The 24,274-nt window shown below is 46.5% G+C and overlaps 1 protein-coding gene across 2 annotated transcripts in view; it reads left to right on the top strand.

Moving 5' to 3' along the window:
• Positions 1-24,274, top strand: part of AOAH (acyloxyacyl hydrolase) — a 67,352-nt gene that overhangs the window by 11,476 nt on the left and 31,602 nt on the right. For both annotated transcript variants that reach the window (XM_038768273.1, XM_038768265.1), the window contains 6 exons: positions 1,928-1,994; positions 8,168-8,267; positions 13,090-13,149; positions 15,879-15,949; positions 18,731-18,791; positions 23,786-23,856. In XM_038768273.1, coding sequence (XP_038624201.1) covers positions 1,928-1,994; positions 8,168-8,267; positions 13,090-13,149; positions 15,879-15,949; positions 18,731-18,791; positions 23,786-23,856 — 430 coding nt within the window. The remainder of the gene's footprint in view (positions 1-1,927; positions 1,995-8,167; positions 8,268-13,089; positions 13,150-15,878; positions 15,950-18,730; positions 18,792-23,785; positions 23,857-24,274) is intronic.

The following is a 24,274-nucleotide window of genomic DNA, read 5'->3' as shown; positions in this document are numbered from 1 at the left end:
TGCAAGGGATAGCATCATAGGGATTCTTTATCATCTGTCTACCTCACTCTTTCGTACAGTGCTTGATACCTAATGACTGCTCAGTAAATGCCATTATTTTGAAAAAAATAATAATTATGGTATTTATTAAGCGCTTAACTATGTGTCAGGCACTGTACTAGGCACTGGGGTGGATACAAACAAATCGGGTTGGACACAGTCCCTGTCCCACATGGGGTTCACAGTCTCAATCCCCATTTTACAAATAAGGTAACTGAGGCCCAGAGAAGTGAAGTGACTTGCCCAAGGTCACAAAACAGACAAGCAGCAGAGCCCAGATTAGATAAATAAGAGAAAGAGTGAGGCAGAGGACAAGGAGGGGGAGAGAGAAAGTGAGAGAGAAGGGGAGAGAGGGAGGGAAGAAAGGGAGAGGAGAGGGAGAGAGAAATAATGGAGAAGAGAGAGGTAGGGAGAGTGAAATAGAGAGAAGAGAAGGGAGAGGGAGGGAGAGAGAGGGAGAGGGAGGGAGAGAGAAATAGAGAGGGGAAAGAGATGGAGGGAGAGAGAAATAGAGAGGGGAAAGAGATGGAGGGAGAAAGAAATAGGAGAGGAAAAGGAAGAGGGAGGGAGAAAAATAGAAAGGGAGGAAGAAAAGGAGGACATGAGAAATAGAGGGAAAGAGAGATAGAGGAGGAAAGAGGTATAGAGAAATAGAAAGTGGGAAATAGGAAGAGAAGAAGAGAGGTAGAAGGACAAGAGGAGAGGAAGGGAGAAGTCGAGGTAGAAGAGAGAGAGAAGGAGGGCGGAGAAAGAGAGGGGCAGTTTTTTCTTTGGTTCAGGTCAGCCCAATATCTAAAGTTTCATCTGCTCAAGCAGTATTGTTCTCTGAACCTGGTCTGATGTGGCTTTTCTCACCCAACCCATAGCCAGTCTGGGCTTCCCAGAACCAGCAGAGGCTCAGTTAAGATGGCTCAGTGCGGATGTTTGTGGACGGTTTGGTCCCGGGAACCAGTCTCCCAGAGCAGATCCAGGAAGATCAGATTGAGGAGAGGAATGAGGGAGCCAGGGGCAGGAAGTTCGACACCCCCAACTGGTAGGGCCAAAGCCATCACCCTGCCACCTACCCAGATCGTTGCTGTGACCCTTGCCCCATGGATAATTGGATCACTAGAACCTTGGGCAAGAACAGGCAGGGCACCCAATTGCTTTTATCTTCATTTTTATTTTTATGGTACCTGTGAAATACTATGTGCCAGACACTGTACTGAGTGCTGGGGTAGAAACACAATAAGCAGGTCAGACACAGTCCTTGTCCCTTATGGGGTTCACAGTCTAAGTCGAAGGGAGGAGGATTTAATCCCCATTTTACAGATGAGGTAACTGAGGCACAGTGGAGGGACTTGCCCAAGGTCTCACAGCAGACAAGTGACAGAGTTGAGATTAGAACCCATGACCTTCTGACTCCCAGGTTCATGCTCTAACCACTGGGCCACGCTAAGCTCAGCGGGGTTCTAATTCAACCACTCTCTCTAGGCATAGGCCAATATTCTTTCATCATGAATGAATGAGACTTAATACATCTTCCAGTTATCCCCTGCTGAGAAAAGAAATCCAGATATGAACTGCCGATCCCTAAACAGTATTCCCAGTATGGATGCTAACAGAATTTCCCTCTCTGAGGCCTAAATTGTAAATGCTGGAAGGCTGCCAATAGACATATGACTTCCCATACTTGATAAAATGTGTTGTTTTTTTCGACTTGAGTTATGCAAGTCATTCTGATTTCCCAACTGCTAGGATTCTCCAAAATGAATGATTTATTTATGGGTAAAGTCGAACACAGAAATTCACATATCTCCTGGATTGCCTATGAGGAGCAATGGGGGTGGACTTTGGCCTTAACTGTTATTATATTGAGCAGTGATTGTAATATTCTGAATTTTTATAGAAAAGTTGTTCTTGAAGAGCACCTGCTACTTGATGGCCGATATTTTTGGACCGGACTTGATCAGACTGTAAGTCCAGTTGCATAGAGGGAACAGACTGATAGTACTGGGTGAGGACAAGCCTGGTGGTTCTCTGTTTGAGGGTTTTGACAGGCCTCTGAGTCTCTCTGCCAGAGCTATGGCAAGTGGCATGAATAATAATAGTAACAATAATAATAATTGTGGTTTTTGTTAAATGCTTACTATATGTCGAGCGCTGTTCTAAGTGCTGGGCTAGATACAGGGTCATCAAGTTGAACACAGTCCCTGTCCCACATGGGGCTCACGGTCTTAATCCCCATTTTCCAGATGAAGTAACTGAGGTCCAGAGAAGTGATGTGACTTGCCCAAGGTCACACAGCAGATAAGTGGTGGAGCCGGGATTAGAACCCCTGTCCTCCAACTCCCGGGTCCATGCTCTTAAAAATGACTGGCTTTAAAACTTTTGGGCCTACAGAGCAAGGATGGCCGAGAGCAGGTGTTCCAGAACGGGTGAGGAGGGAGAGGAGGCTGTTCACTTGGAGTCTGTGACAACTCTGTGGGTAAAAATCACTCTCGGGAGTGGGCAATCCTGGGTTACACGTACACGCACAAACATGCACACATCCAGAAGACTGGGGTGGAGTGGCCAGCCTTGTGACATTGGTAGCCTCCGAGATTGTGACCCCAGACCCCACAGCCTCAATCAATCAATCAGTGGTGTCTATTGAGCACTTGCTTTGTGCACAGCATTGTAGTAAGTATTTGGGAGAGTACGATACAACAGAATTAGCAGGTGCATAACCTGTCCATAACAAGCTTACAGTCAGAGGGAGACACAGACATTAATAAAAAATAAAAATGTACAATATACAATTTAAAGATATGTACGTAAGTGCTGTGGGGTTGGGGGTGGGGTGAATGTCACATACCCAAAGGTACAGAGATGACAGAGAAAGGAGAAGGAACCAGGGAAAAGAAGGCTTAATCAGGGAAGGCCTCTTGGAGGAGGCAGCAACAGCACTGTAGCAGTGACCGGGCTGGAGCCGGGGTCACCCTCACAATCCCACCTGCTGTTAACCCTGTGTGGCCGCCACCCCTACTTACAAGCTGCCAAATCTTATCATGTGCTCTGTGGATATGACCAATTTTAGCTCTTTATTTCATATTTTTGTTAAGCACATACTTTGTGCCAGGCACTGTACTAAGCGTTGGGGTAGATAGAAATTAATCAGGTTGGACCCAGTCCCTGTCCCACTTCAGGATTGCATTCTTCATCCCCCATTTTACAGACGAGGGAACTGAGGTCCAGAGAAGCAAAGCAACTTGCCCGAGATCATGCAGCAGGCAAGCAGAGGAATCGGAATTAGAATCCAGGTCCTTCTGACTTCCAACCTTGAGCTCTAGCCACTAGGCCACACTGCTTCTCTTTCTAATGACAGTGAATGAGTTTATGGATGGTTGGGCTGCTCTCGCCTCTTTCTGATGGCCTTTCCTTCATTCATTCATTCAATCATATTTATTGAGCACTTATTGTGTGCAAAGCATTGTACTAAGCACTTAGGAGAATACAGTATAACAACAGACACATTGCCTGCCCACAGTGAGCTTTTCTTCCTGACTGTTGATGACTCCTTGCTTCCTCTCCCCATCCCATGCTCCAAACGTGGGAATTTAGCAGCGTGGCTCAGTGGAAAGAGCCAGCCAGGCTTTGGAGTCAGAGGTCATGGGTTCAAATCCTGGCTTTGTCAATTGCCAGCTGTGTGACTTTGGGCAAGTCACGTCACTTCTCTGTGCCTCAGTTCCCTCATCTGTAAAATGGGGGTTAAGACTGTGAGCGCCCCCCCCACTCCCCCCCCAGCTAATCACCTTGTAACCTCCCCGGCACTTAGAACAGTGCTTTGCACATAGTAAGCGCTTAATAAATGCCATTATATATAAAAAAGAACATTGCCACCCTGGGCCAAAAGGACAAAAACAAAAGCTTGCCCAGAGTTCCGTCTACCACAGTGACACTGGGCATCTTAGAGGAACAGGGTTCTGGTGTCTCTCTTGAACAAACATCCTCGCTGTTAGGTATGAACCATCCCTAACTCTCCCATCTCTGGTTCTACCTTCTGCAGCCCTAACTCTCCCTTCAGTGATCCAGGAAGAATCTATGAATCTCTCCAAATTCTCCTCGAACCTGCCGGTAGCTCAGATCTGCCCAGCTTCTCGTGGGAACAAATTCCCTAGGCTGACTACACACCGGGTGAAAAAGTCACTTCACTTCTCTGGGCCTCAGTTACCTCAACTGTGAAGTGGTGATCGAGACTGTGAGCCTCACTTGGGACAGGGACTGTCCAAACCAGCATGGTGTATCTGCCCCAGCAATAAGTACAGTGCTTAGTAAGCACTTAACAAATACCACATTATTATTATTCATCCTTCTGTTCATTCATTCAATCGTATTTATTGAGCACTTACTGTGTGCAGAGCACTGTACTAAGCGCTTGGGAAGTACAAGTCGGCAACATATAGAGACCATCCCTACCCAACAGAGACTTTCCATCATCAATCTGGGCCCCATCATTCTAGCGGCGGTGGACTTTGGTGAACGACAGTGTTTTCGTGATTTTGTAAAAATTAATCTGTTAGGCCTCAGCCTGAAACTTTCCAGGCTAAACGGTGCTTCTCTCCTCAGTCTCTTTTGGAAGGGGAACTTTCCCTCTCCCTCCCATCGACCTGGCTGCCCTTCTCTGCCCCTCCTCCAGCTCTAGTCTGTTCTTAGAGTATAGTGACTGAAACCTGTGGGAGTTAGAGGAGCTGACACCTGTCTGCTGCGTGACCCTAGGCAAGTCACTTCCAAGTTTCTGGGCTTTGGTTTCCTCATCTATCAGAAGCAGATTCAATTCCTGTCTTCCCTCTGATTTTAACTGCCCCATGAGGGACAAGGACTGTGTCTGACTTCGAGGTCTTGTATCTCCTCCAGCTCTTAGTACAGTGTTTTGCACATAGCTGTGCAGCAAATCTGTCTGTTTATTATGTTCTACTCTTCCAGGTGCTTAGTATAGTACTCTGCACACAGTTATGCGCTCAATAAATACGACAATGAATTAAGCGCTAACAAATACCACAGTTATTAGTGGCCAAACTCTCTCTTTTATTTTGCTTTCTCTCCCCACTTCCTGATGATATCCAGAACTTATTGACCATTTTGGTTGCTGCTACACACAGGACGGAGATGATAAGTAGGTTGATAGCAATGACTCCAAGATTATTTCCTGGAGCCGTGATTGTCTGTGTCTGTCACCAAGGAGTTGTTGATTATTTTTCCGTTAATCTTTCACCTCACACTTGCTCATAGGTAAACTCACCTGGCATTTCTCAGCCCTCTCACTCGGCATAAAGCCTCTTTGCATGGCATTTCATTACCTGGCAGAATCTATTGTTAACAGCAATTTTTTTCATGGTAGTTAAGTGCTTACTATGAGCCAGAAACTTTCCTAAACCCTAGGGTAGATATAAAATAATAAGGTTGAACACGATCTCTGTCTCATGGAGCTCATAGTCTAAGTAGGAAGGAGTAGGATTTAATTCCCAATTTAAAGATGAAGTAACTGAAGCTTGGAGAAGTTTAGTGATTTTTCCCAAGGTTGCACAACAGACCATTCATTCAATAGTATTTAATGAGCACTTACTGTGTGCAGAGCACCGTACTAAGTGCTTGGGAGAGTACAGTACAAACAATAAACAGACACATTTCCTGACCAAAATGAGTTTACGGTTTAGAGGGACTGTAAAATAATGTAGTGGAGTTGAGATTAGAACCAGCTCCATTGGTGAACGACAATGTTTTCGTGATTTTGTAAAAATTATCACTGTGCTAATCTCTTGGGAGAGTACAATAGAGTAAATAGATAGGATCACTGTCCTCAAGGAGTTTATAGTCTAGTGGGAGCAAAGTGACTGGATATCCCCTGTTGGCTCTTCTCCAGGCCAAAATGTGGCCATTTATCCCTACAATTTGTTACCTATCCATGATAAAGAGGCAAGCAGCATGGCATAGTAGATAGAGCATGGGCTTGCGACTCAGAAGGTCATGGGTTCTAATCCCACCTCTGCCACTTGTCTGCTATGTGTCTTTCTGCAAGGCATTTCACCTCAGTTCCCTCATCTGTAAAATGGGGATTAAGACTGTCAGTCTTATGCGGGACATGGACAGGGTCCAACCTGAATTCCTTCTATCCTCCCCAGCGCTTAGTACAGTGCCTGGCACACGTAAGCATGGAACAAATAGCACGATCAGTATTATTATTATTAATACGGTTTAGTGAAAAGAGCAACTGTCTGTATGTCAGAGGAGTTGGGTTCTAGTAGCAGCACAACCCCTGGGTTGCTGTGGGACCTTGAGCAAGTCACTTAATTTCTATATCTCAGTTTCCTCATTTGTAAAATGAGCATAATAATACCTGATTTTTCCTACATCACAGGGATGGTGTAAGGACAAAACCGAGATAAGTATAATGAGAGAATGCCTTGGAAAACAATAAATAAGGATGGTATTTTTAGGTACTTACTATGTGTCGAAAGCACTGTTCTAAGCACCGGGGTAGATATAAGAGAATCAGGTGGGACACAGTTTGTGTCCCACATAGGTCTGACAGTCTTAATCCCCATTTTCCAGATGAGGTAACTGAGGCACAGAGAAGTGGAGTCCCAAAGTCCCAAGGTCACAAAGCAGACTAGTGGTGAAAGGTGTTTTGAGAGGACATTCCCTCCAAACCCTGATTACTACTTTTTTAAAAAAACAAATCTTTATAAAAGACTCCAGTAGTTCAGTGAGTCATGATTTCCCCTTACAGAAATTGTATCATCTTCTTCAAACACTCTTCATGAAATGTTTTCTGCTCCTTAAAAACCCCTCAGTTTTTTATTTTGTATGGTACTTGTTAAGCACTTACTATTTGCCAGTCACTATTCTAAGCACTGGATACAAGCTAATCTGCTTGGACACAGTCCATGTCCCATATGGAGCTCACAGTCTTATAGATGAGGGAACTGAGGCACTGAGAAGTGAAGTGACTTGCCCAAGGTCCCACTGCAGGTATGTGGATGCCCATTCCTCTCCACATCAAGAAGAAACTCCTGACCATGGGCTTTAAGTCTTCCCCTTAGCTTTCCCCTCCTACCTTATCCACTCTCTTCTCCCACTAAACCCCTGCTTGCACTCTTCTTTCCTCTCGCCTGTGTGTGGCTCTTCTCTTGGCCAGGTGGCTGTGCAGGGTTTTGTTCTGGATACCTGGCGTTTCTGTCCTGGGGCACCATTATGCCTTCCATGATAGCCTAATTGTATGAAATTTCCCAAAAGGAAATCCCTCCCTACTGATGAGTTGAGCCAAATTTGGGGAAGGGATTTATCAGACTGATTTTTGGAACAGGATTTTGTTTGCCAAGCTACTGCAACATTCGGCCTCCCTAATCCATACTCTGATTCCTTCTGCTCCTTTGAGCTTTGTTGGGTGGTATTTGGTAAAGGATTGCAACTTCAGACTAGCCGAATGATAGGCAGAGTGGTCAGCTTGGCAAGAAATCACTGGAAACTGAACAGGTTGTAAGCTCATGGAGGGTAAGGATGGTGTCTACCACCTGCATCATAGCATCCCATGCCTTGTGCACACAGTAAGCAGTCCAAAGCTACCACTGATTCATTCACTGATTCATTCACTGATTGACCGATTAGCTTGTCTCTAGATTGTAACCTCATTAAAGGCAGGAAATGTGTCTGTTTATTGTTATAGTGTACTTTCCCAAGCGCTTAGTACAGTGCTCTGCATACAGTAAGTGCTCAATAAATATGATACCTGTCTACATTTTGTTTCGTTGTCTGTCTCCCCCTTCTAGACTGTGAGCCCGTTGTTGGGTAGGGACCATCTCTATAGGTTGCTGACTTGTACTTGCCAAGCACTTAGTACAGTGCTCTGCACACAGTAAGCGCTCAATAAATATGATTGAATGAATGAAATGCTTGGATGAATGATTGATTAACTCTACAGCCACCACTGAGCCAAAGCCAAATGAGCCCAGGTTGGAGAATTTCCTAAAGTGGCCTTTTTCTCAAGGACTTTCTAGTTTTGAATGCCTAGGAGAGCTTTGGGGCAGTAATGGTATTTGTCAAGCACTCTCTGTGTGCAGAGCACTGTACTGAGCACTGTTCTTTGCTCCATGCATGTCTCTCCCTGCAGGCTGAGCACTAGGGTAAACGCCGACATGGTGTGCCACGCCATCAAGCTGTGCCCTCATGATGCCGGAAATCCGCTCTGTCATCTCTACCCGCCGCCCAAGGTGAGTTCTTCCCTGCTACAACCATTGACGTCTGTGCACTTGTCGATGTTTCCGAGGTTGACACCAGCCAGCTCCAATCATTCCTTGTGGGGAGAGACATGAAATGAGAGTCTTAAGTCACTCTACATGATGAGGCTCCCTCCACACTGAGCAGAAGATGGTAGGCCTCTCGGTCCTCACTTCCTGCCGCTCTCTTCACTGTGGAATCCACAGACCACAGCAGCCAGCCCGGTAGTGCAGAAGGCTTTGGAGCTGAGGGCCCTGTGTGGGTGATGGTGCTTAATAATGATGGCATTTATTAAGCGCTAACTATATGCCAGGCCCTGTACTAAGCACTGAGGTGGGTACAAGCAAATCAGGTTGGACACAATCACTGTCCCATATGGGGCTCACAGTCTTAATCCCTATTTTACAGATGACATAACTGAGGCCCAGAGACATTAAGTGACTTGCCCAAGGCCACCCAGCAGACAAGGTGGTGGAGCCAGGATTAGAACCCAGGTCCTTCTGACTCGCAGGCCCATCTGTGTCAAATCTGCTTGCATGGTATCCACCCCAGAGTTTGGCAAATACCACAGTTATTTCAGCATTCTGTTCCACACATCTACTATTGGAGATTCATTCAATCATATTTATTGAGTGCTTACTGTGTGCAGAGCACTGTACTAAGCACTTGGGATGAGCCCAGGTTATCATAGACGTTATCAAATTATCACAGAAGTCCTGAAAAGTTCATTCAAGTTCTGAAACGACTTCATGATGGCGTGGTTGGTGGTCAGAACTGGGGCTTCCTCGTTCAATCCATCCCCCGTGGCCAATTAAGTAAGGCAATGATGATATGGATCTATCTTGTTCAATCTGATCTATGTAAACATTCTGGAAGATAGTTATAATAATTGTGGTATTTGTTAAATGTGTACCAACAATACACCATAAGGAGCAACATGGCTTAGTGAATAGAGCATGGGTCTAGGAGTCGAAAGGTCATGGGTTCTCATCCCAGCTCCACCACTTTTCTGCTGTGTGACCATGGGCAAGTCACTTCACTTCTCTGTGACTTGGTTACCTCATCTGTAAAATGGGGATTGAGACAGTGAGCCCCACGTGGGACAGGGACTATGTCCAACCCGATTTGCTTGTATCTATCCCAGCGCTTAGTATACTGCCTTGCACATAATAAGCATTAAACAAGTACCTTAATTATTATTACTATGTGCCAAGCATTGTACTAAGCACTGGGGTAGATACAAGATAATCAAAGTCTCACATGGGGCTCACAGTCTTAGTAGGAGGGAGAACACATATTGAATCCTCGTTTTTCAGATTAGGGAACTGAGGCACAGAGAAGTGAAGTGACTTTCCCAGGTTATTCGGCAGGTAAATGGCGGAGCAGGATTAGAACCCAGCTCCACTGACTCCTGGGCCCATGTTCTTTCCACTAGGCCATGCTGCTTCTCAATGCACAAGAGACCTGGATTTACAATATGTTTCCATTCCTTGGAAATTCTGTGGGCAAGGGGATGTGCCTGCCAACTCTGTTATATTGTACATGCTGAAGCACTTAGTACAGTGCTCTAAGCAAAGTAAGTGCTCAATAAATATCATTAATGAGGATGATGATGAACTCAACAGGCAGCAAGGATCCCCCACAGCCTTAGAGACAGTCATTCAACAATTGTTATAAGTAGATGAGAGTGCTCTGATGCCCACACCTAAGAGGAGAATCAAACTACTGTAAGCCACTTCACCTAATTGGCCTAGTGTAAAGAATAATAATAATAATAATGGCATTTATTAAGCACTTACTATATGCAAAGCACTGTTCTAAGCACTGGGGAGGTTACATGTTGACCAGGTTGTCCCACAGGGGGCTCACAGTCTTCATCCCCATTTTACAGATGAGGTAACTGAGGCACAGAGAGGTTAAGTGACTTGCCCAAAGTCACACAGCTGTCAGTTGGAGGAGCAGGGATTTGAACCCATGACCTCTGACTCCAAAGCCCGAGCTCTTCCCACTGAGCCATGCTGCTCAGAACTGATGTTACCATTTAAAGAAAACCAAAGGAAGCAGTGATGTACTTTAAAGTTGATACAGGCAACACAGAGCTAAATAGAATCACAGAATTCTGTTACCTATGCAGCCCTGGATACCCATTCCATTCCTAACTTGGGCAGTGGCTAGCGAGTGGCAGGCAATCTGCTACAAGTCAAAACTCACCTGTGCTGGGCAGCAGCAGCATGGGAGAGAGTCGAGGGTGAATACTCAAGTTGTGCGGAAGGAGGCTATGGGAAACCACTTCCATATCTTTACCGAGAAAACTCTGGATACGCTACCAGAACAATTTCAGATGGAGAGTGGAGCCTTCTGGGATTGATGTGTCCACAGAGTCACTATGGGTTGGAGACGACTCGACAGCATAAGACAAGCCAGGGTAGCCTGAGAATAATGAGAGACAAGGAAACGGAAGACCAGTAGCAAACTAAAGATTTACAAATCCAAGGGGCTGTCCAATCTCCTGTTTGATTATAAGCTCCTGGATTTCCCACATACCTTGAGAGCCACTAATAATAATAGTCATGACAATTATGGTATTTGTTAAGTGTTTACTATGTGCCAGGCACTGTTCTAAGCACTACAAGTAAATACAAGTAAATCAGGTTGAACACAGTCCCTGTCCCACGTGGGGCTCACAGTCTCAATCCCCATTTTTCAGATGAGGTAGCTGAGGCCCAGAGAAGTGAAGTGACTTGCCCAAGGTCATACAGCAGACAAGTGGCAGAGCCGGGATAAGAACCCATGACCTTCTAACTCCCAGACCTGTGCTCTATCCACTAAGCCACGCTGCTTCTCCAATGTATATATTCTATACATATAGAATACCCAAACAGATGCTTTATGGTGAACTGAAATTGGGAATGAAAAGCAAGGAGAACAGAGGAAACAAAACTGAAAAATGAAAGTCACAGATAGATCATGCTTGCTGCAGTACAATCAAGAAAGGAGACACTTTTCGAGCAGAAACTTCTTTAAGTTCAGGAGACGAAGGAGTCCAAAGTGAAAACAGAGCCATGTGCTGCAAGTGACAAGTGTGAAGCCACCAATTTTCACCATCAGTGGTACCTTCTTTGAGCGTGAAGGACAACTAGTTCTGTAAATTAGCAGAAATGTGGCCAAGATTCCTTATCAAGCTGCTTCCTTTCCCAGATGAGTCTGTCTCCCTGGAAAGTCATTAGTTTTGCTTCCTAAATCAGTATTCACCGTGATTTCAGTTCTCTCTTCTGGAAAACCACCAGGAGGGATATGCAAACGTCAATACAAGCTGTGCAGGGGAGTTGAGCTGCTCTTCTGGCAACCCACTTCGTTTCTGATGCTTCAAATCTAGAGTTTGGCACAGGATATTGCTTCTCCCTTCAATCTGTCTCCTTCCTCCCTGTCCCCGTGGGGCCTTCCCCCATCAGAGGAATCCAAATTTATCATCAAATTTCACCCCTGACTCTTCCCGCTCAGCCAACTGAAGGCTGTGCTGTTGCTCTGCAGGTGTTCTGAGAAGCAGCATGGCCTAGTGGAAAGAGCACAGGGCTGTGAGTCAGAAGGACCTGTGTTCTAATCCCGGCTCAATCACCTTTCTGCCGTGTGACCTTGGGCAAGTCATGAAACATCTCCGTACCTCAGTTACCTCATCTGTAAAATGAGGTTTAATGTGAAGTAGAAAGAGTAATCTTTTCCATCAGAAAAGCAAAGCAATGTTGCCTGGGGTCTGAGTTGGTGTTTGTAATACTCTCAGTTGTGGAATGGGAGGAGGGAGGGAGGGAGTGGATTAAGGAGGCTGGAGGAGTTTGTAATTCTGACTCTCTGGGCCAAGGAAAAGGGGCCTCGGGCCGGGGACTAGTTGACCCAAGACCGGGCTTGGGAGTCTCAATCAGTCAGTGGTATTTATTGAGCGCTTACCTTGTACCAAGCACTTGGGAGAATATGCTACATAAAGAGTCTCCTGAAAGCTCACTGTGGGCAGGGAATGTGTCTGTTATATTATTACATTGTCCTGTCCCAAGCGCTTAATACAGTGTTCTGTACACAGAAAGTGCTCAATAAGTATGATTGGCTGACTGATTGATTGACTGATAAATGAGAATGGTCTGAGGCCCTGCCCGTGGTCATGGTATCAATGGTGTCTGTGCCTCTAGGTGGCTTTGCCTCCCCTGACTGACAAATAATATTAACAATTTTGGTATTTGTTAAACGCTTAGTATTTGCCAAGCACTGTACTAAATACTGGAGTAGATACAACATAATCAGGTTCCATATGGGGCTCACAGCATAAGTATGAGGGACAATAGGGATTGAATCCCCATTTTGCAGATGAGGGAACTGAGGCCCAGAAAAGTTAAGTGACTTGCTCAAGTTCGCACAACAAGTAAGTGTTGGAGCCGGGATAAGAATCCAGGTCCTCTGACTCCCAGGCTCCTGCTTTTTCCACTAGGCCAAACTGTTTCCCAGTGATGCTGCCAATGGCAGTTCCATTTGAGGGCAATTTAATGCCATGTTGCACTGAGGGGTGGCGGCTTGCTGATGATGATGAGGCAGGGAAGGTGCTGACCAATTCTGTTAAATTGTACTCTCTTAATTGTACTGCGTGCTCTACACACAGTAAGCATTCAATAAATCCTCAGACACAGGGTACGGGGGCCTAATGGGCTCAGGGATTCTGAAGATGCTCGTTCTTTGCTGCTCTAAATGCAGATGACCAGAAGGTCTGCATGGCAGCAAATTCCTGCCATCTGGCTCTCCTGACCATAACTCTGTCCACCTTTGTTTTGGCAGGAGGGGTTGGAAAAGACACTGAAGAAAGCAAAAACAATCGTTGAAAACTCCCAAACCTTGGTAAGAAACAGAATCGGACCGGTTCAGAAATGTTCTCCAGCCTCCTACTTTTCACGTGACTTTCCTTCCTACTTAGTGCCGTCTACTGTCCAACCCTACATGAGGGGAATATCACTACTATCCCTGATCTCACTCACCAATCCGACCAGTAATACTGACCAGGGTGTGAATAAGGAATCTCTCATGGTCTCGGGTCTGCTGCCTCTGAGGAGCAAGGGATGAGTCCAGCCCCTTCAGGAGCTCTAATATCTAAGGGTCTGATCTCTTCCATTTTTCAGTCTCTAAGTCCGGAGACTGCCATCCCCTTTTGGTACCCACCGACAAGCCCTCAAGTTACCTCAAGTCAGTAGGGATGGGTATTGCCATGTTGAGCCAGCTGGACTGTGGGACATTCTGACTGCCTGATGGATGGACAGATTGACTCATTGCCTCTCTGACTGACTGGCTGTCGGTCTGATTGACTGACAGACAGACTGACTCTCTGATTCATTCTCTCACTCCCTGCCTCCCTGACTGACCTTCTGATTGACCGACTGACTCACTGTCTCCCACACTGCTTCCCTGATTAACTGATGGACTGACTGACAGGCCGCTTGACTCACTATCTTCCCTGACTGTCTGACTGACTGATTCATTCACTGTCTCACTCACACACAGCTTCCCTGACTGGTTGACTGACGGCCAGGCAGACTGATTGAATATCTGACTCATTTCCTTATTCCCTGCCTCCCTGACTTTCTGATTGACTGACTGATAGACTCACTGTCTCACTCACACACTACTTCCCTAACTGACTGACTGACTGATTGTCTCATTGATGAACAGACAGGCTGATTGACTCACTGTCTCATCCCCTCACTCCCACCTCCCTGGCTGACTGATTGACTGACAGATTGGCTCAGTGTCTCACACACACACTGCTTCCCTGACTGACTGGCTGACTCTCTGATTGGCTGAGTCAGACTCATCAACTCACCATTACACTCATTGCCTCCCTGACTGAAGCTGATTGTCTGATCAACTGACAGATTGATTGACTTACTGCCTCCCTGACTGACCGACTGTCTGATGGATTCACTGCCTCGTTCACTGCCTCCCTGACTGACTGACTGAGAGACAGGCTGATGGACTCCATATCTCACTCACTCATTCATTGCCTAATGATAATAATGGTATTTCTTAAGTGCATACTGTGTGCCAGGCACTGTGCTAAGCGCTGGAATTGATACAAGGTAATTGGGTTGGACACAGTCCCTGCCCCACACAGGGCTCACACTCTGAGTCCCCATTTTACAGATGAGGGAACTAAGGCCCAGAGAAGTGACGTGCCCAAGGTCACACAGCAGACATTTGGCAGACCTGGGATTAGAACCCATGACCTTCTGACTCCCAGGCCCATGCTCTATCCACTAAGCCATACTACTGCTGACTGACTGTCAGTGTGACTGACAGACTCAGTGACTCGCTGACTGATTTTCTTCATTCACTTTAAGACAGCTGGGGAATCGAGGTCATTGGCCTCCCTGCCTCTCGCATCTCCTCCTGCCTTCAGGACATCTCCATCTGGATGTCTGCCCGCCACCTAAAACTCAACATGTCCAAGACTGAACTCCTTGTCTTCCCTCCCAAACTCTGCCCTCTCCCTGACTTTCCCATCACTGTTGATGGCACTACCATCCTTCCCATCTCACAAGCCCGCAACCTTGGTGTCATCCTCAACTCCACTCTCTCGTTCACCCCTCACATCCAAGCCATCACCAAAACCCGCTGGTCTCACCTCCGCAACATTGCCAAGATCTGCCCTTTCCTCTCCATCCAAACTGCTACCCTGCTTGTTCAAGCTCTCATCCTATCCCATCTGGATTACTGTATCAGCCTCCTCTCCGACCTATCATCCTCGTGTCTCTCCCCACTTCAATCCATACTTCACGCCGCTGCCCGGATTGTCTTTGTCCAGAAACGCTCTGGGCATGTTACTCCCCTCCTCAAAAATCTCCAGTGGCTGCCAGTCAACCTACGCATCAGGCAGAAACTCCTCACCGTCGACTTCAAAGCTCCCCATCACCTCGCCCCCTCCGACCTCACCTCCCTTCTCTCCTTCTACAGCGCAGCCTGCACCCTCCGCTCCTCTGACGCTAATCTCCTCACCGTGCCTCGTTCTCACCTGTCCCGCCGTCGACCCCCGGCCCACGTCATCCCCCTGGCCTGGAATGCCCTCCCTCCGCACATGCCCCAAGCTAGCTCTCTTCCTCCCGTCAGGGCCCTACTGAGAGCTCAGCTCCTCCAGGAGGCCTTCCCAGACTGAGCCCCCTCCTTCCTCTCCCCCTCCTCCCCCTCCCCCACCTTACCTCCTTCCCCTCCCCACAGCACCTGTATATATGTATATATGTTTATACGTATTTATTACTCTTTATTTATTTATTTATTTTATTTATACATATTTATTCTATTTATTTTATTTTGTTAATATGTTTAGTTTTGTTCTCTGTCTCCCCCTTCTGGACTGTGAGCCCACTGTTGGGTAGGGACCGTCTCTATATGTTGCCAACTTGTACTTCCCAAGTGCTTAGTACAGTGCTCTGCACACAGTAAGTGCTCAATAAATATGATTGAATGAATAATGTCCTGTGGGGGAAGGAAGGAGAGAGAGGAAGCCCCCTCCCCTCTCCCTGGCTCCGGGTGGTGAGCCACTTGGCACACCTGGACTGATGCCCCTTTTCTTCTTCCAGAAGCATCTCAGGACACCGGTGGACATCTGTTCCCTCCCTCCTCTGGCCAAGCTCTGCCAAGAAATTAAAAAGTTCGTACTTCCGTTGTCTGTACGCCTTCCTCTGGGTGCTGGGTGGACCCTCAGGGTTGTGGAGGATCGGGGAGGGGCGCGGGGTCTATTCCCAGCTAGGAGAATCCTGTAGTTGGACGGGGCTTAGCTCTTTTCCAGGACACCAAGTTTCTTTCATTCAGTGTATTTATCAAGCACTTACTATGTAAAAGCACTGTACTAAGCACTTGGGAGAGTACAATAGCACAATAAACAGACATGTTGCCTGCCCACAATGAGCTTACAGTCTAGAGAAATTCCTCCTAAGAATCTCACCGGGAAGAGGGAGGGTGGCAGACTCAGGAAGGAGTGGATGGCCCAAAAACTCTCACCTGGCTGTGCCCCCCTGCTCTCCATCCCAGATGGGCTCCTAGGAGGTGATAATTATTATTATTAATGTATTTGTTAAGTGCTTACTATGTGCCAAGCACTGTTCTAATCTAATGCTGGGATAACTACAAGGTAAACAGGTTGGTCCCAGTCCCTGTCCCACATGGGACTCACGCTGTTAACCCCATTTTATAAATGAGGTAACTGAGGCACAGGGAAGTGAAGGGACTTGCCCAAGGTCACACCGCAGGCATGTGGAAGAGCCAGGATTAGAACCCAGGTCCTTTTGACTCCCAGGCCTGCACTCTTTCCACTGCTGCTTCTTGGTCTTCAGCAGGCAGCGCGGCGGGAGGCCCTGGGATGCCCTTATACCCAGCAACATCTGATGCCGGGGTCACCCTGGAAACAGCTGCTGCTCCCCATGCCAGCTGAGGGGTGAAGGGGAAGGGGGAGGGAAAGTTCAGATGGGATTGTACTCTCCCAAGTGCTTAGGAGAGTTTTCTGCATAGAGTAAGTGCTCAGTGAATACCAGTGATTGATGTATTGATTGAGACTAAACTGTAAGCCCGTTTCTAGACTGTGAGCCCGTTGTTGGGTAGGGATCGTCTCTACACATTGCCAACTTGTACTTCCCAAGTGCTTAGTAGAGTGCTCTGCACAGAGTAAGCACTCAATAAATACGATTGAATGAATGAATGAATTGAGATGGGATGTCAAGAGAAATGAAGGCAAGGGCAGTCTTTAATCCTTAAGACAAGCACCCATGACTCATGCTGTCAATGGAAACCAAGGCTTGGCATGGTGGTATTGCCCTCTTATAGTTTTCAGCCACTGCTAGAATCTCTTCCTTCCAGGCTGTTCATTTGTGGCCTGGTATGGTCTGGTGAATGTGGCCTGCTTAGTGTGGACTGGTGTGGTCTGGCAAATTGTGGCCTGGTGCGATCTGGGGAATATGGCCTCGTCTGGTGATTTGTGGCCTTGTGTGACCTAAAGTCTTCTGGTACTTGTGGCCTGGTGTGGCCTGGTCTGGTCTGGTGAGTTGTGACCTAGAATGGTCTGTCAAGTTGCAGCCTGGTGTGGTCTGAAGAGTGTGGTGTGGTTTGATGAGTTGTAGGTTTGTGTGACCTGATGTGTTCGGGTGACTGTGGTCTGATGTGGTCTGGTGAGTTGTGGCCTAGCGTGGTCTGGTGAGTTATGACTTTCTGTGACTTGGTGGGGTCTGGTGAGTTGTGGCCTAGTGTGCCCTGGTGTGCTCTAGTGAGTTGTGGCCTTGGGTGGACTAATGTGGTCCGGTGAGTTGCGGTCTTGTGTGATCTGGTAAGGTCTACTGAGTTGTGACCTGGTATGGTACGGTGAGTGGTGGTCTTGTGTGACTTGGTGGGGTCTGGTGAGCTGTGGCCTGGTATGGTCTGATGAGATATGTTCTAGTGAGTTGTAGCCTTGTGTGGTCTGGTAAATTGTGGCCTGGTTTGGTCAAGGGAGTTGTGGCCTTGTGTGTTCTGGTGTGGCCTGGTGTGGTCTGGTGAGGTGTGTTCTGGTGAGTTGTAGCCTTGTGTGAGCTGGTATGACCTGGTTAGTTGTTGCCTGGTTGGTCTGGTGAGTTGTGGCCTCGTCAGGTCTAGTGAGCTGTGGCTTGGTTGGTCTTATGAATTGTGTCCTGGTGTGTTCTGGTGTGACGTGATCCAGTGAGCTGTGACACTACTGTGACCTGGTGAGTTGTTGTTTAGCATGTTAAGGAGCCGGGGGCAGGCAGGCCAGAGCCAGTAGCCATCTGGGCCTTCCCTTGGGGCCAGTTTGCCAGGCCTGCAGCAGTGAAAGTGCTTAAAGGATACGGCATCCTTGGGGACTTCCGTCCACAGAGGGTGTTTCCTCTCCAGCAGACGGCTGGGAAGAACACTCTTTGATCATTCACCCAATCGTTACTTTCTCAAAGTCCTGGGAAATGTTCTTGATTCTATAAAGAGAATGAGGCTAGCTGGGGCTCGGCAACCTAAACTCCGTTCTGAGAAATTCAGGCCAAGAGGCAGCAGGGGAAAAACGATTTCCTCCTGAAGGGCTCCAGGACCTAGCACAGGAAATGCAGGACCTATGTTTCCTGGGATTCTCCTCAATAGAGTTCCGGGCTGTCCAAATCTCCAATCTGTGTCTTAGCCCTCTCTCGGGGCTCTTGGAAAAGACAGGGGGCAGTGGGATATTGGAAAGGAATTCCTCAGGCTCTGATAATGGAATCTCTGGTCAGGAATGACAGACTTCAGGAGCTAGTGAAGGAATTGATTAAAGAGCAGAAATTGACCATTGGTACATCTGGCCCATGTCCGTCCTTTTTATTTAAGTTTTTAAATCTGCACGTTACTTGAAACACTAAATCTGTTCTTAAATATACTGTTTCTGTAGATTTGTAACCAATGGATTCCCTTTGTGACTTTTTTCTAGAGTGATAAACAACCATTTACCTTTTGAAGACTTGGATGAGGACAAATATAGTGTTTTCCCAGTAAGTAAGATCATTTTTAAAAATCAGTTTTAGTTTCCACAACCCCTTTTCCTTCAGGGCAGATATTTTGGGAAAAACTCCATCAATCATATTTATTGAGCATCTAGTGGTGTATCTAAGCACTTGGGAGAGAAGGCTACAAATAAAAAATATGGTCCCTACCCTCCAGGGGTTTACAATTTAATGGAGGAGAAAAGGAAGTGTGGTCTAATGGAAAGAGCATGGGCTTGGAAGTTAGAGGACTTGGGATCTGATACTGGCTTGGTCATGTGACCTTGGGTGAGTCACTTCATCTATGTCATAGTTTTTTCATCTGTAAAGTGGGGATTAACTGTGAGCCCCAAGCGGGACAGAGACTGTGATTAATCTGATTACCTTTCATTTACCCCAAAGCTTAGTGTAGTGCCTGGCACATAGTAAGCACTTAACACATGACAAAAATGATAGCAGGGGAGCAGTAGAGAAAAACACATAGGCATCCAATTCAGCCACTGGGCATGTTTCCACTACACATTTTGACTGTACTGATGTTAAGGAGTTAGGGAATGTTTGCCAAACAACCCCCAGTTTTTTTGAAGCAGACCTGCCATGGACAGTGCCTGGCACATAGTAAGCGCTTAACAAATACCACAATTATTATTATTACTATTAAAAGGAAACCACTTCTGCATATGTTTTACTGCATCCTACAGCACGAAGCCATCGGCTCCTTGAGGTGGAGATCATGCCAGCCAACTCTGTTGTATTGCCCTTCCCAAGAACTTAGTCCAGTGCTCTGCACCCAGTAAGCACCCAATAAATTCCATGAATTGATTGATGGAGACCACTTAATTTGCAAGTTGTGCCTGAGGATTCAAATGTGCAGCACTTAGAACAGTGCTTTACACATATTAAGTGCTTAATAAATGCCATTATTATTATTATTACTACAGCTCAACCGCATACAATTGGAAAAGCAACTCTAGAGCAGCGTGACCTAGTGGTTAAAGCACAGGAGTCAGAAAGACCTGGGTTCTAAACCCGTCTCTGCCACATGTCTATTGTGAGACCTTGGGCAAATCACTTCACTTCCGTAGGCTTCAGTTACCTCATCTGTAAAATGGGGAATAAGCCTGTGAGCCCTGTGTGGGACTGTGGCCAACCTGAGTGCCTTGTTTCTACCCCAGCTCTTAGAACAGTGCCTGTCACACAGTTAGTGCTTAACGAATGCCATAAAGGAGGAAGAAGAAGAAGATAAAGGAGTCAGCTGGGCCACTCAAAGAGCTGTCAGAAACTACTTGGGCTGATAACCAGTGGTGCAGAAAGTGAGACTGAAATCCTCTGTATGGCTCAGGAAAATGTTGACTTTGGGACAGTTTTTTGTGACTCAGTGAGTGTTCCAAACTTTTAATCCCTTCCTAAACTCCTCAATGCCCCCTCCTCCACTCTCATTCATTCATTCAATTGTATTTATTGAATGCTTAATGTGTGCAAAGCACTGTACTAAGCTCTTGAGAGAGTTCAATATAGCAACCAACAGAAATTCCTGCCCACGATGCGCTCTCAGTCTAGAGGGGGAGACAGACATTATTATAAATAAATAGGTAAATAAATTACAGTTATATACAACTATATGTGCTGTGGTGATGGGAGGGAGGATGAATGAAGGAGCAAGTAACAGTGGTGCAGAAAGGAGTGGGAGAAAAGGAGAGGAGGGCCTCCTGAAGGATATTTTCCTTCAATAAGGCTTTGAAGTGGGGGAGAGTAATTGTCTGTCTGATTCATTCATTCATTCAATCGTATTTATTAAGCGCTTACTGTGTGCAGAGCACTGTACTAAGCGCTTGGGAAGTACAAGTTGGCAACATATAGAGACGGTCCCTACCCAACAGTGGGCTCACAGTCTAGAAGGGATATGAGGAGGGAGGGAGTTGCCGGCCAGAGGTAGGATGTAGGTGAGAGGTTGACGTGAGATAGGCAAGATGGAGGTATGGTGAGAAGGTTAGCACTAGAGGAGTGAAGTATTCGGGCTGGGTTGTAGAAGGAGAGTAGTGAGGTGAGTTAGGATGGGGCAAGGTGATTTAGTGCTTTAAAACCAATGGTGATGACCTCACTAACTACTTTGTTGACCAAATCAGACATAAGGGGTGAGCTCTGAAAAAATCTCTCCACCTCCCCAACACCCACATGACTCCCAAATTACCCCATCCTGTCTCCTCAACTCTCACATTTCCTCCTGCCTCCGTGATAGCTTCACGTGAATGTGCCAATGGCACCTCAAGCATCTTCCATCCCTAAAACTCTTCTTTTTTTTTCAAAATGGTATTTAAGTGCTTATTAGGTACTAGGCTCTGGGACAGATAAGAGATATTCAAGTTGAACACAGTCCCTGTCCCACGTGGGGCTCACAGTCTTAACCCCCATTTTCCAGATGAGGTAACTGAGACACAGAAAAGTGAAGTGACTTGTCCAAGCTGTGTTGCCAGGATTAGAATCCAGGTTCTATCCACTAGGCCATGCCACTTCCCTCCATCTAGCTTTCCCTTTAGTGTCTACGCCACCACCATCTTCCATGTCTCTCCAGCCTTGGCAGTATCCTTAAATCGCCCCTCTCTTTTGACACCCATATTCAGTCTGTCAACAACATCACACCATTTCCAGGATCCTCCCCTTTCTCTCCATCCAGACATTGGTCTGGGAACTTGTTCTATCCTGGCGTAACTCCTGGATCAGCCTCCTTGCTGATCTCCCTGCCTCCAATCTCTTCCATCTCCAGGCTATACACCGTTACCCATATCATCTTTCTAAAAGAACACTCTGCTCCTCTCTCCCCTCTCCTCAAAAACCACCGCAGTTGCCTATTTCTCTCCAAAACAGGCAGAAAACTGACAGTTGGTTTTAAGACATTCAATCTGCTCTCTTCTTCCTTTTCTCCCCCTGCATTCCAACTCACTCTCTTCATTCCAGTCATGGTACCTACTCACTTTACCTTTTTCACATTTCTCTCTCCACTGACATCTTGTTCACTTCCTCCACCCTGTCTGGAGCTCCCTCCCACTTGGTATCCAAAAGACCACTGTCCTCCCCATCTTCACCGTATCAGCCTCCTCTCCGATCTCCCATCCTCGTGTCTCTCCCCACTTCAATCCATACTTCACGCCGCTGCCCGGATTGTCTTTGTCCAGAAACGCTCTGGGCATGTTACTCCCCTCCTCAAAAATCTCCAGTGGCTACCAATCAATCTGCGCATCAGGCAGAAACTCCTCACCCTCGGCTTCAAAGCTCTCCATCACCTCGCCCCCTCCTACCTCACCTCCCTTCTCTCCTTCTACAGCCCAGCCCGCACCCTCCGCTCCTCTGATGCTAATCTCCTCACCGTGCCTTGGTCTCACCTGTCCCACCGTCGAGCCCGGGCCCACGTCATCCCTCTGGCCTGGAATGCCCTCCCTCCCAACATCCGCCAAGCTAGCTCTCTTCCTCCCTTCAAGGCCCTACTGAGAGCTCACCTCCACCAGGAGGCCTTCCCAGACTTAGCCCCCTCCTTCCTCTCCCTCTCCTCCCCCTCTCCATCCCCCCCACCTTACCTCCTTCCCTTCCCCACAGCACCTGTATATATGTGTATATGTTTGTACATATTTATTACTCTATTTATTTTACTTGTACATATTTATTCTTTTTATTTTATTTTGTTAATATGTTTGGTTTTGTTCTCTGTCTCCCCCTTCTAGACTGTGAGCCCACTGTTGGGTAGGAACCGTCTCTATATGTTGCCAATTTGTACTTCCCAAGTGCTTAGTACAGTGCTCTGCACACAGTAAGTGCTCAATAAATACAATTGATTGATTGATTGATTGATTCAAAGGCCTTCTGAAATCACATCTCCTCCACCTTGCTTTCCCCAATTAACTTCTAATTATCCCAGTCTTACATCATCCAATTACCAGTTCATTGCTTTCACACCACCAAGACACTAACACAGAAGCAGACACAGACACAGAAGCAGTGTGGCTCAGTGGAAAGATCACGGGCTTGGGAGTCAGAGGCTTTGGGTTCTAATCCCAGCTCCACCACTTGTCAGCTGTGTGACTTTGGGCAAGTCACTTAACTTCTCTGTGCCTCAGTTACCTCATCTGTAAAATGGGGATGAAGACTGTGAACCCCATGTGGGACAACCTGATTACCTTGTATTCCCCCCCAGCACTTAGAACAGTGCTTGGCACATAGCGCTTAACAAATGTCATAATCATTATTATTATTATTACTCACAAAACCCCTTCCCCCTCAACACATGTATTGATACATACTTTCTAACTTCCTTCTCTCTTCAATACTTTTAGTGGCTTTCTCTCTCTCTCTCTCTCTCTCTCTCTCTTTTGGTTGTCAGCTTTTAGAGGGAAGGGATCATGTCCACTATAATAATAATAATAATAAATGGTATTTGTTAAGTGCTTACTATATGCCAGGGACCGCACTTAGAACTAATTCTGTCATTCTTTCCCAGTGTGCTCTGCCACAGTTGATGCTCATTAAATACTACTGATGGCTGGATTGATTAAATTTTGCTTCAGACCAGCTATTTACCCTCCTGAGATCTCAATTAGGAAAGTGAGAATAATGAGATTCTCCAAAGGAATAGTGAGGCTTAATGGACAAAGATAGAGGGACTTTATGAAAGGTGGATGATAATAAGCATTAAGAAAAGCAACATGGCTTAGTGTAAAGAGCACGGCCTAGGAGTCAGAAGATCTGGGTTCTAATCCTGGCTCCATCACTTGTCTGCTGTGTGACTATCGACAGTCATTTGACTTCTCTGTGCCTCAGTCCCCTCAGCTACAAAATGGGGATTCGCTACCTGTTCTCTCTCTAACACTGTGAACCCCATGTGGGACCTGATTATCTTTGATCTACCCCAGCTCTTAGCTTAGTGCTTGACTCACAGAAAGCACTTAACAAATACCGTTATCATTATTATCATTAGAGAGGGATAATTCTTCTTGCATGTGTTTGTCTTTTAGACTTTAAGGGGCTATCACTGGAGAGGTAAAGACTGCAACGACAGAGAGAAGACCGTGTATCCAGGCAGACGGTAATCTCATTTATTGCCTTGGCTGGGAAAACCAGGTCATTAAAAAGAGGGATAGTGGAGGGATGATCTGGTTTTGCTGCTGTCAGAGGAATTCCCCTTGATTCCTCCTACTCCCTGAAGAAAGGTTTGGATTGTAAAGCTTGGCGTTAGCTTCAACCCACACCAATCTCTGTTTTCGGTCATGACGTAACCCTGTGTCTTCCCAAGCTAAGGGATTTTTCCAGAGAAACTAGCCAATGAGGGAGGGAACTTGTCTGTTTATTGTTATACTGTCCTCTCCCAAGTGCTTAGTACAATGCTTTGTGCAGTTAAGTGCTTAATAAATAGGATTGAATGAATGAATGAAGGTAGCCAATCCAAATCCAGAGCTTTTCTCCTTGACATCTCTAGTATTCCAGCTCCACCACTTGTCTACTGT

This window comes from Tachyglossus aculeatus, chromosome 2, assembly GCF_015852505.1.
Source record: "Tachyglossus aculeatus isolate mTacAcu1 chromosome 2, mTacAcu1.pri, whole genome shotgun sequence".
NCBI lineage: Eukaryota > Metazoa > Chordata > Mammalia > Monotremata > Tachyglossidae > Tachyglossus > Tachyglossus aculeatus.
The sequence above is the reverse complement of the archived record's forward strand: the minus strand, read 5'-3'. Positions and strand labels throughout refer to the sequence as shown.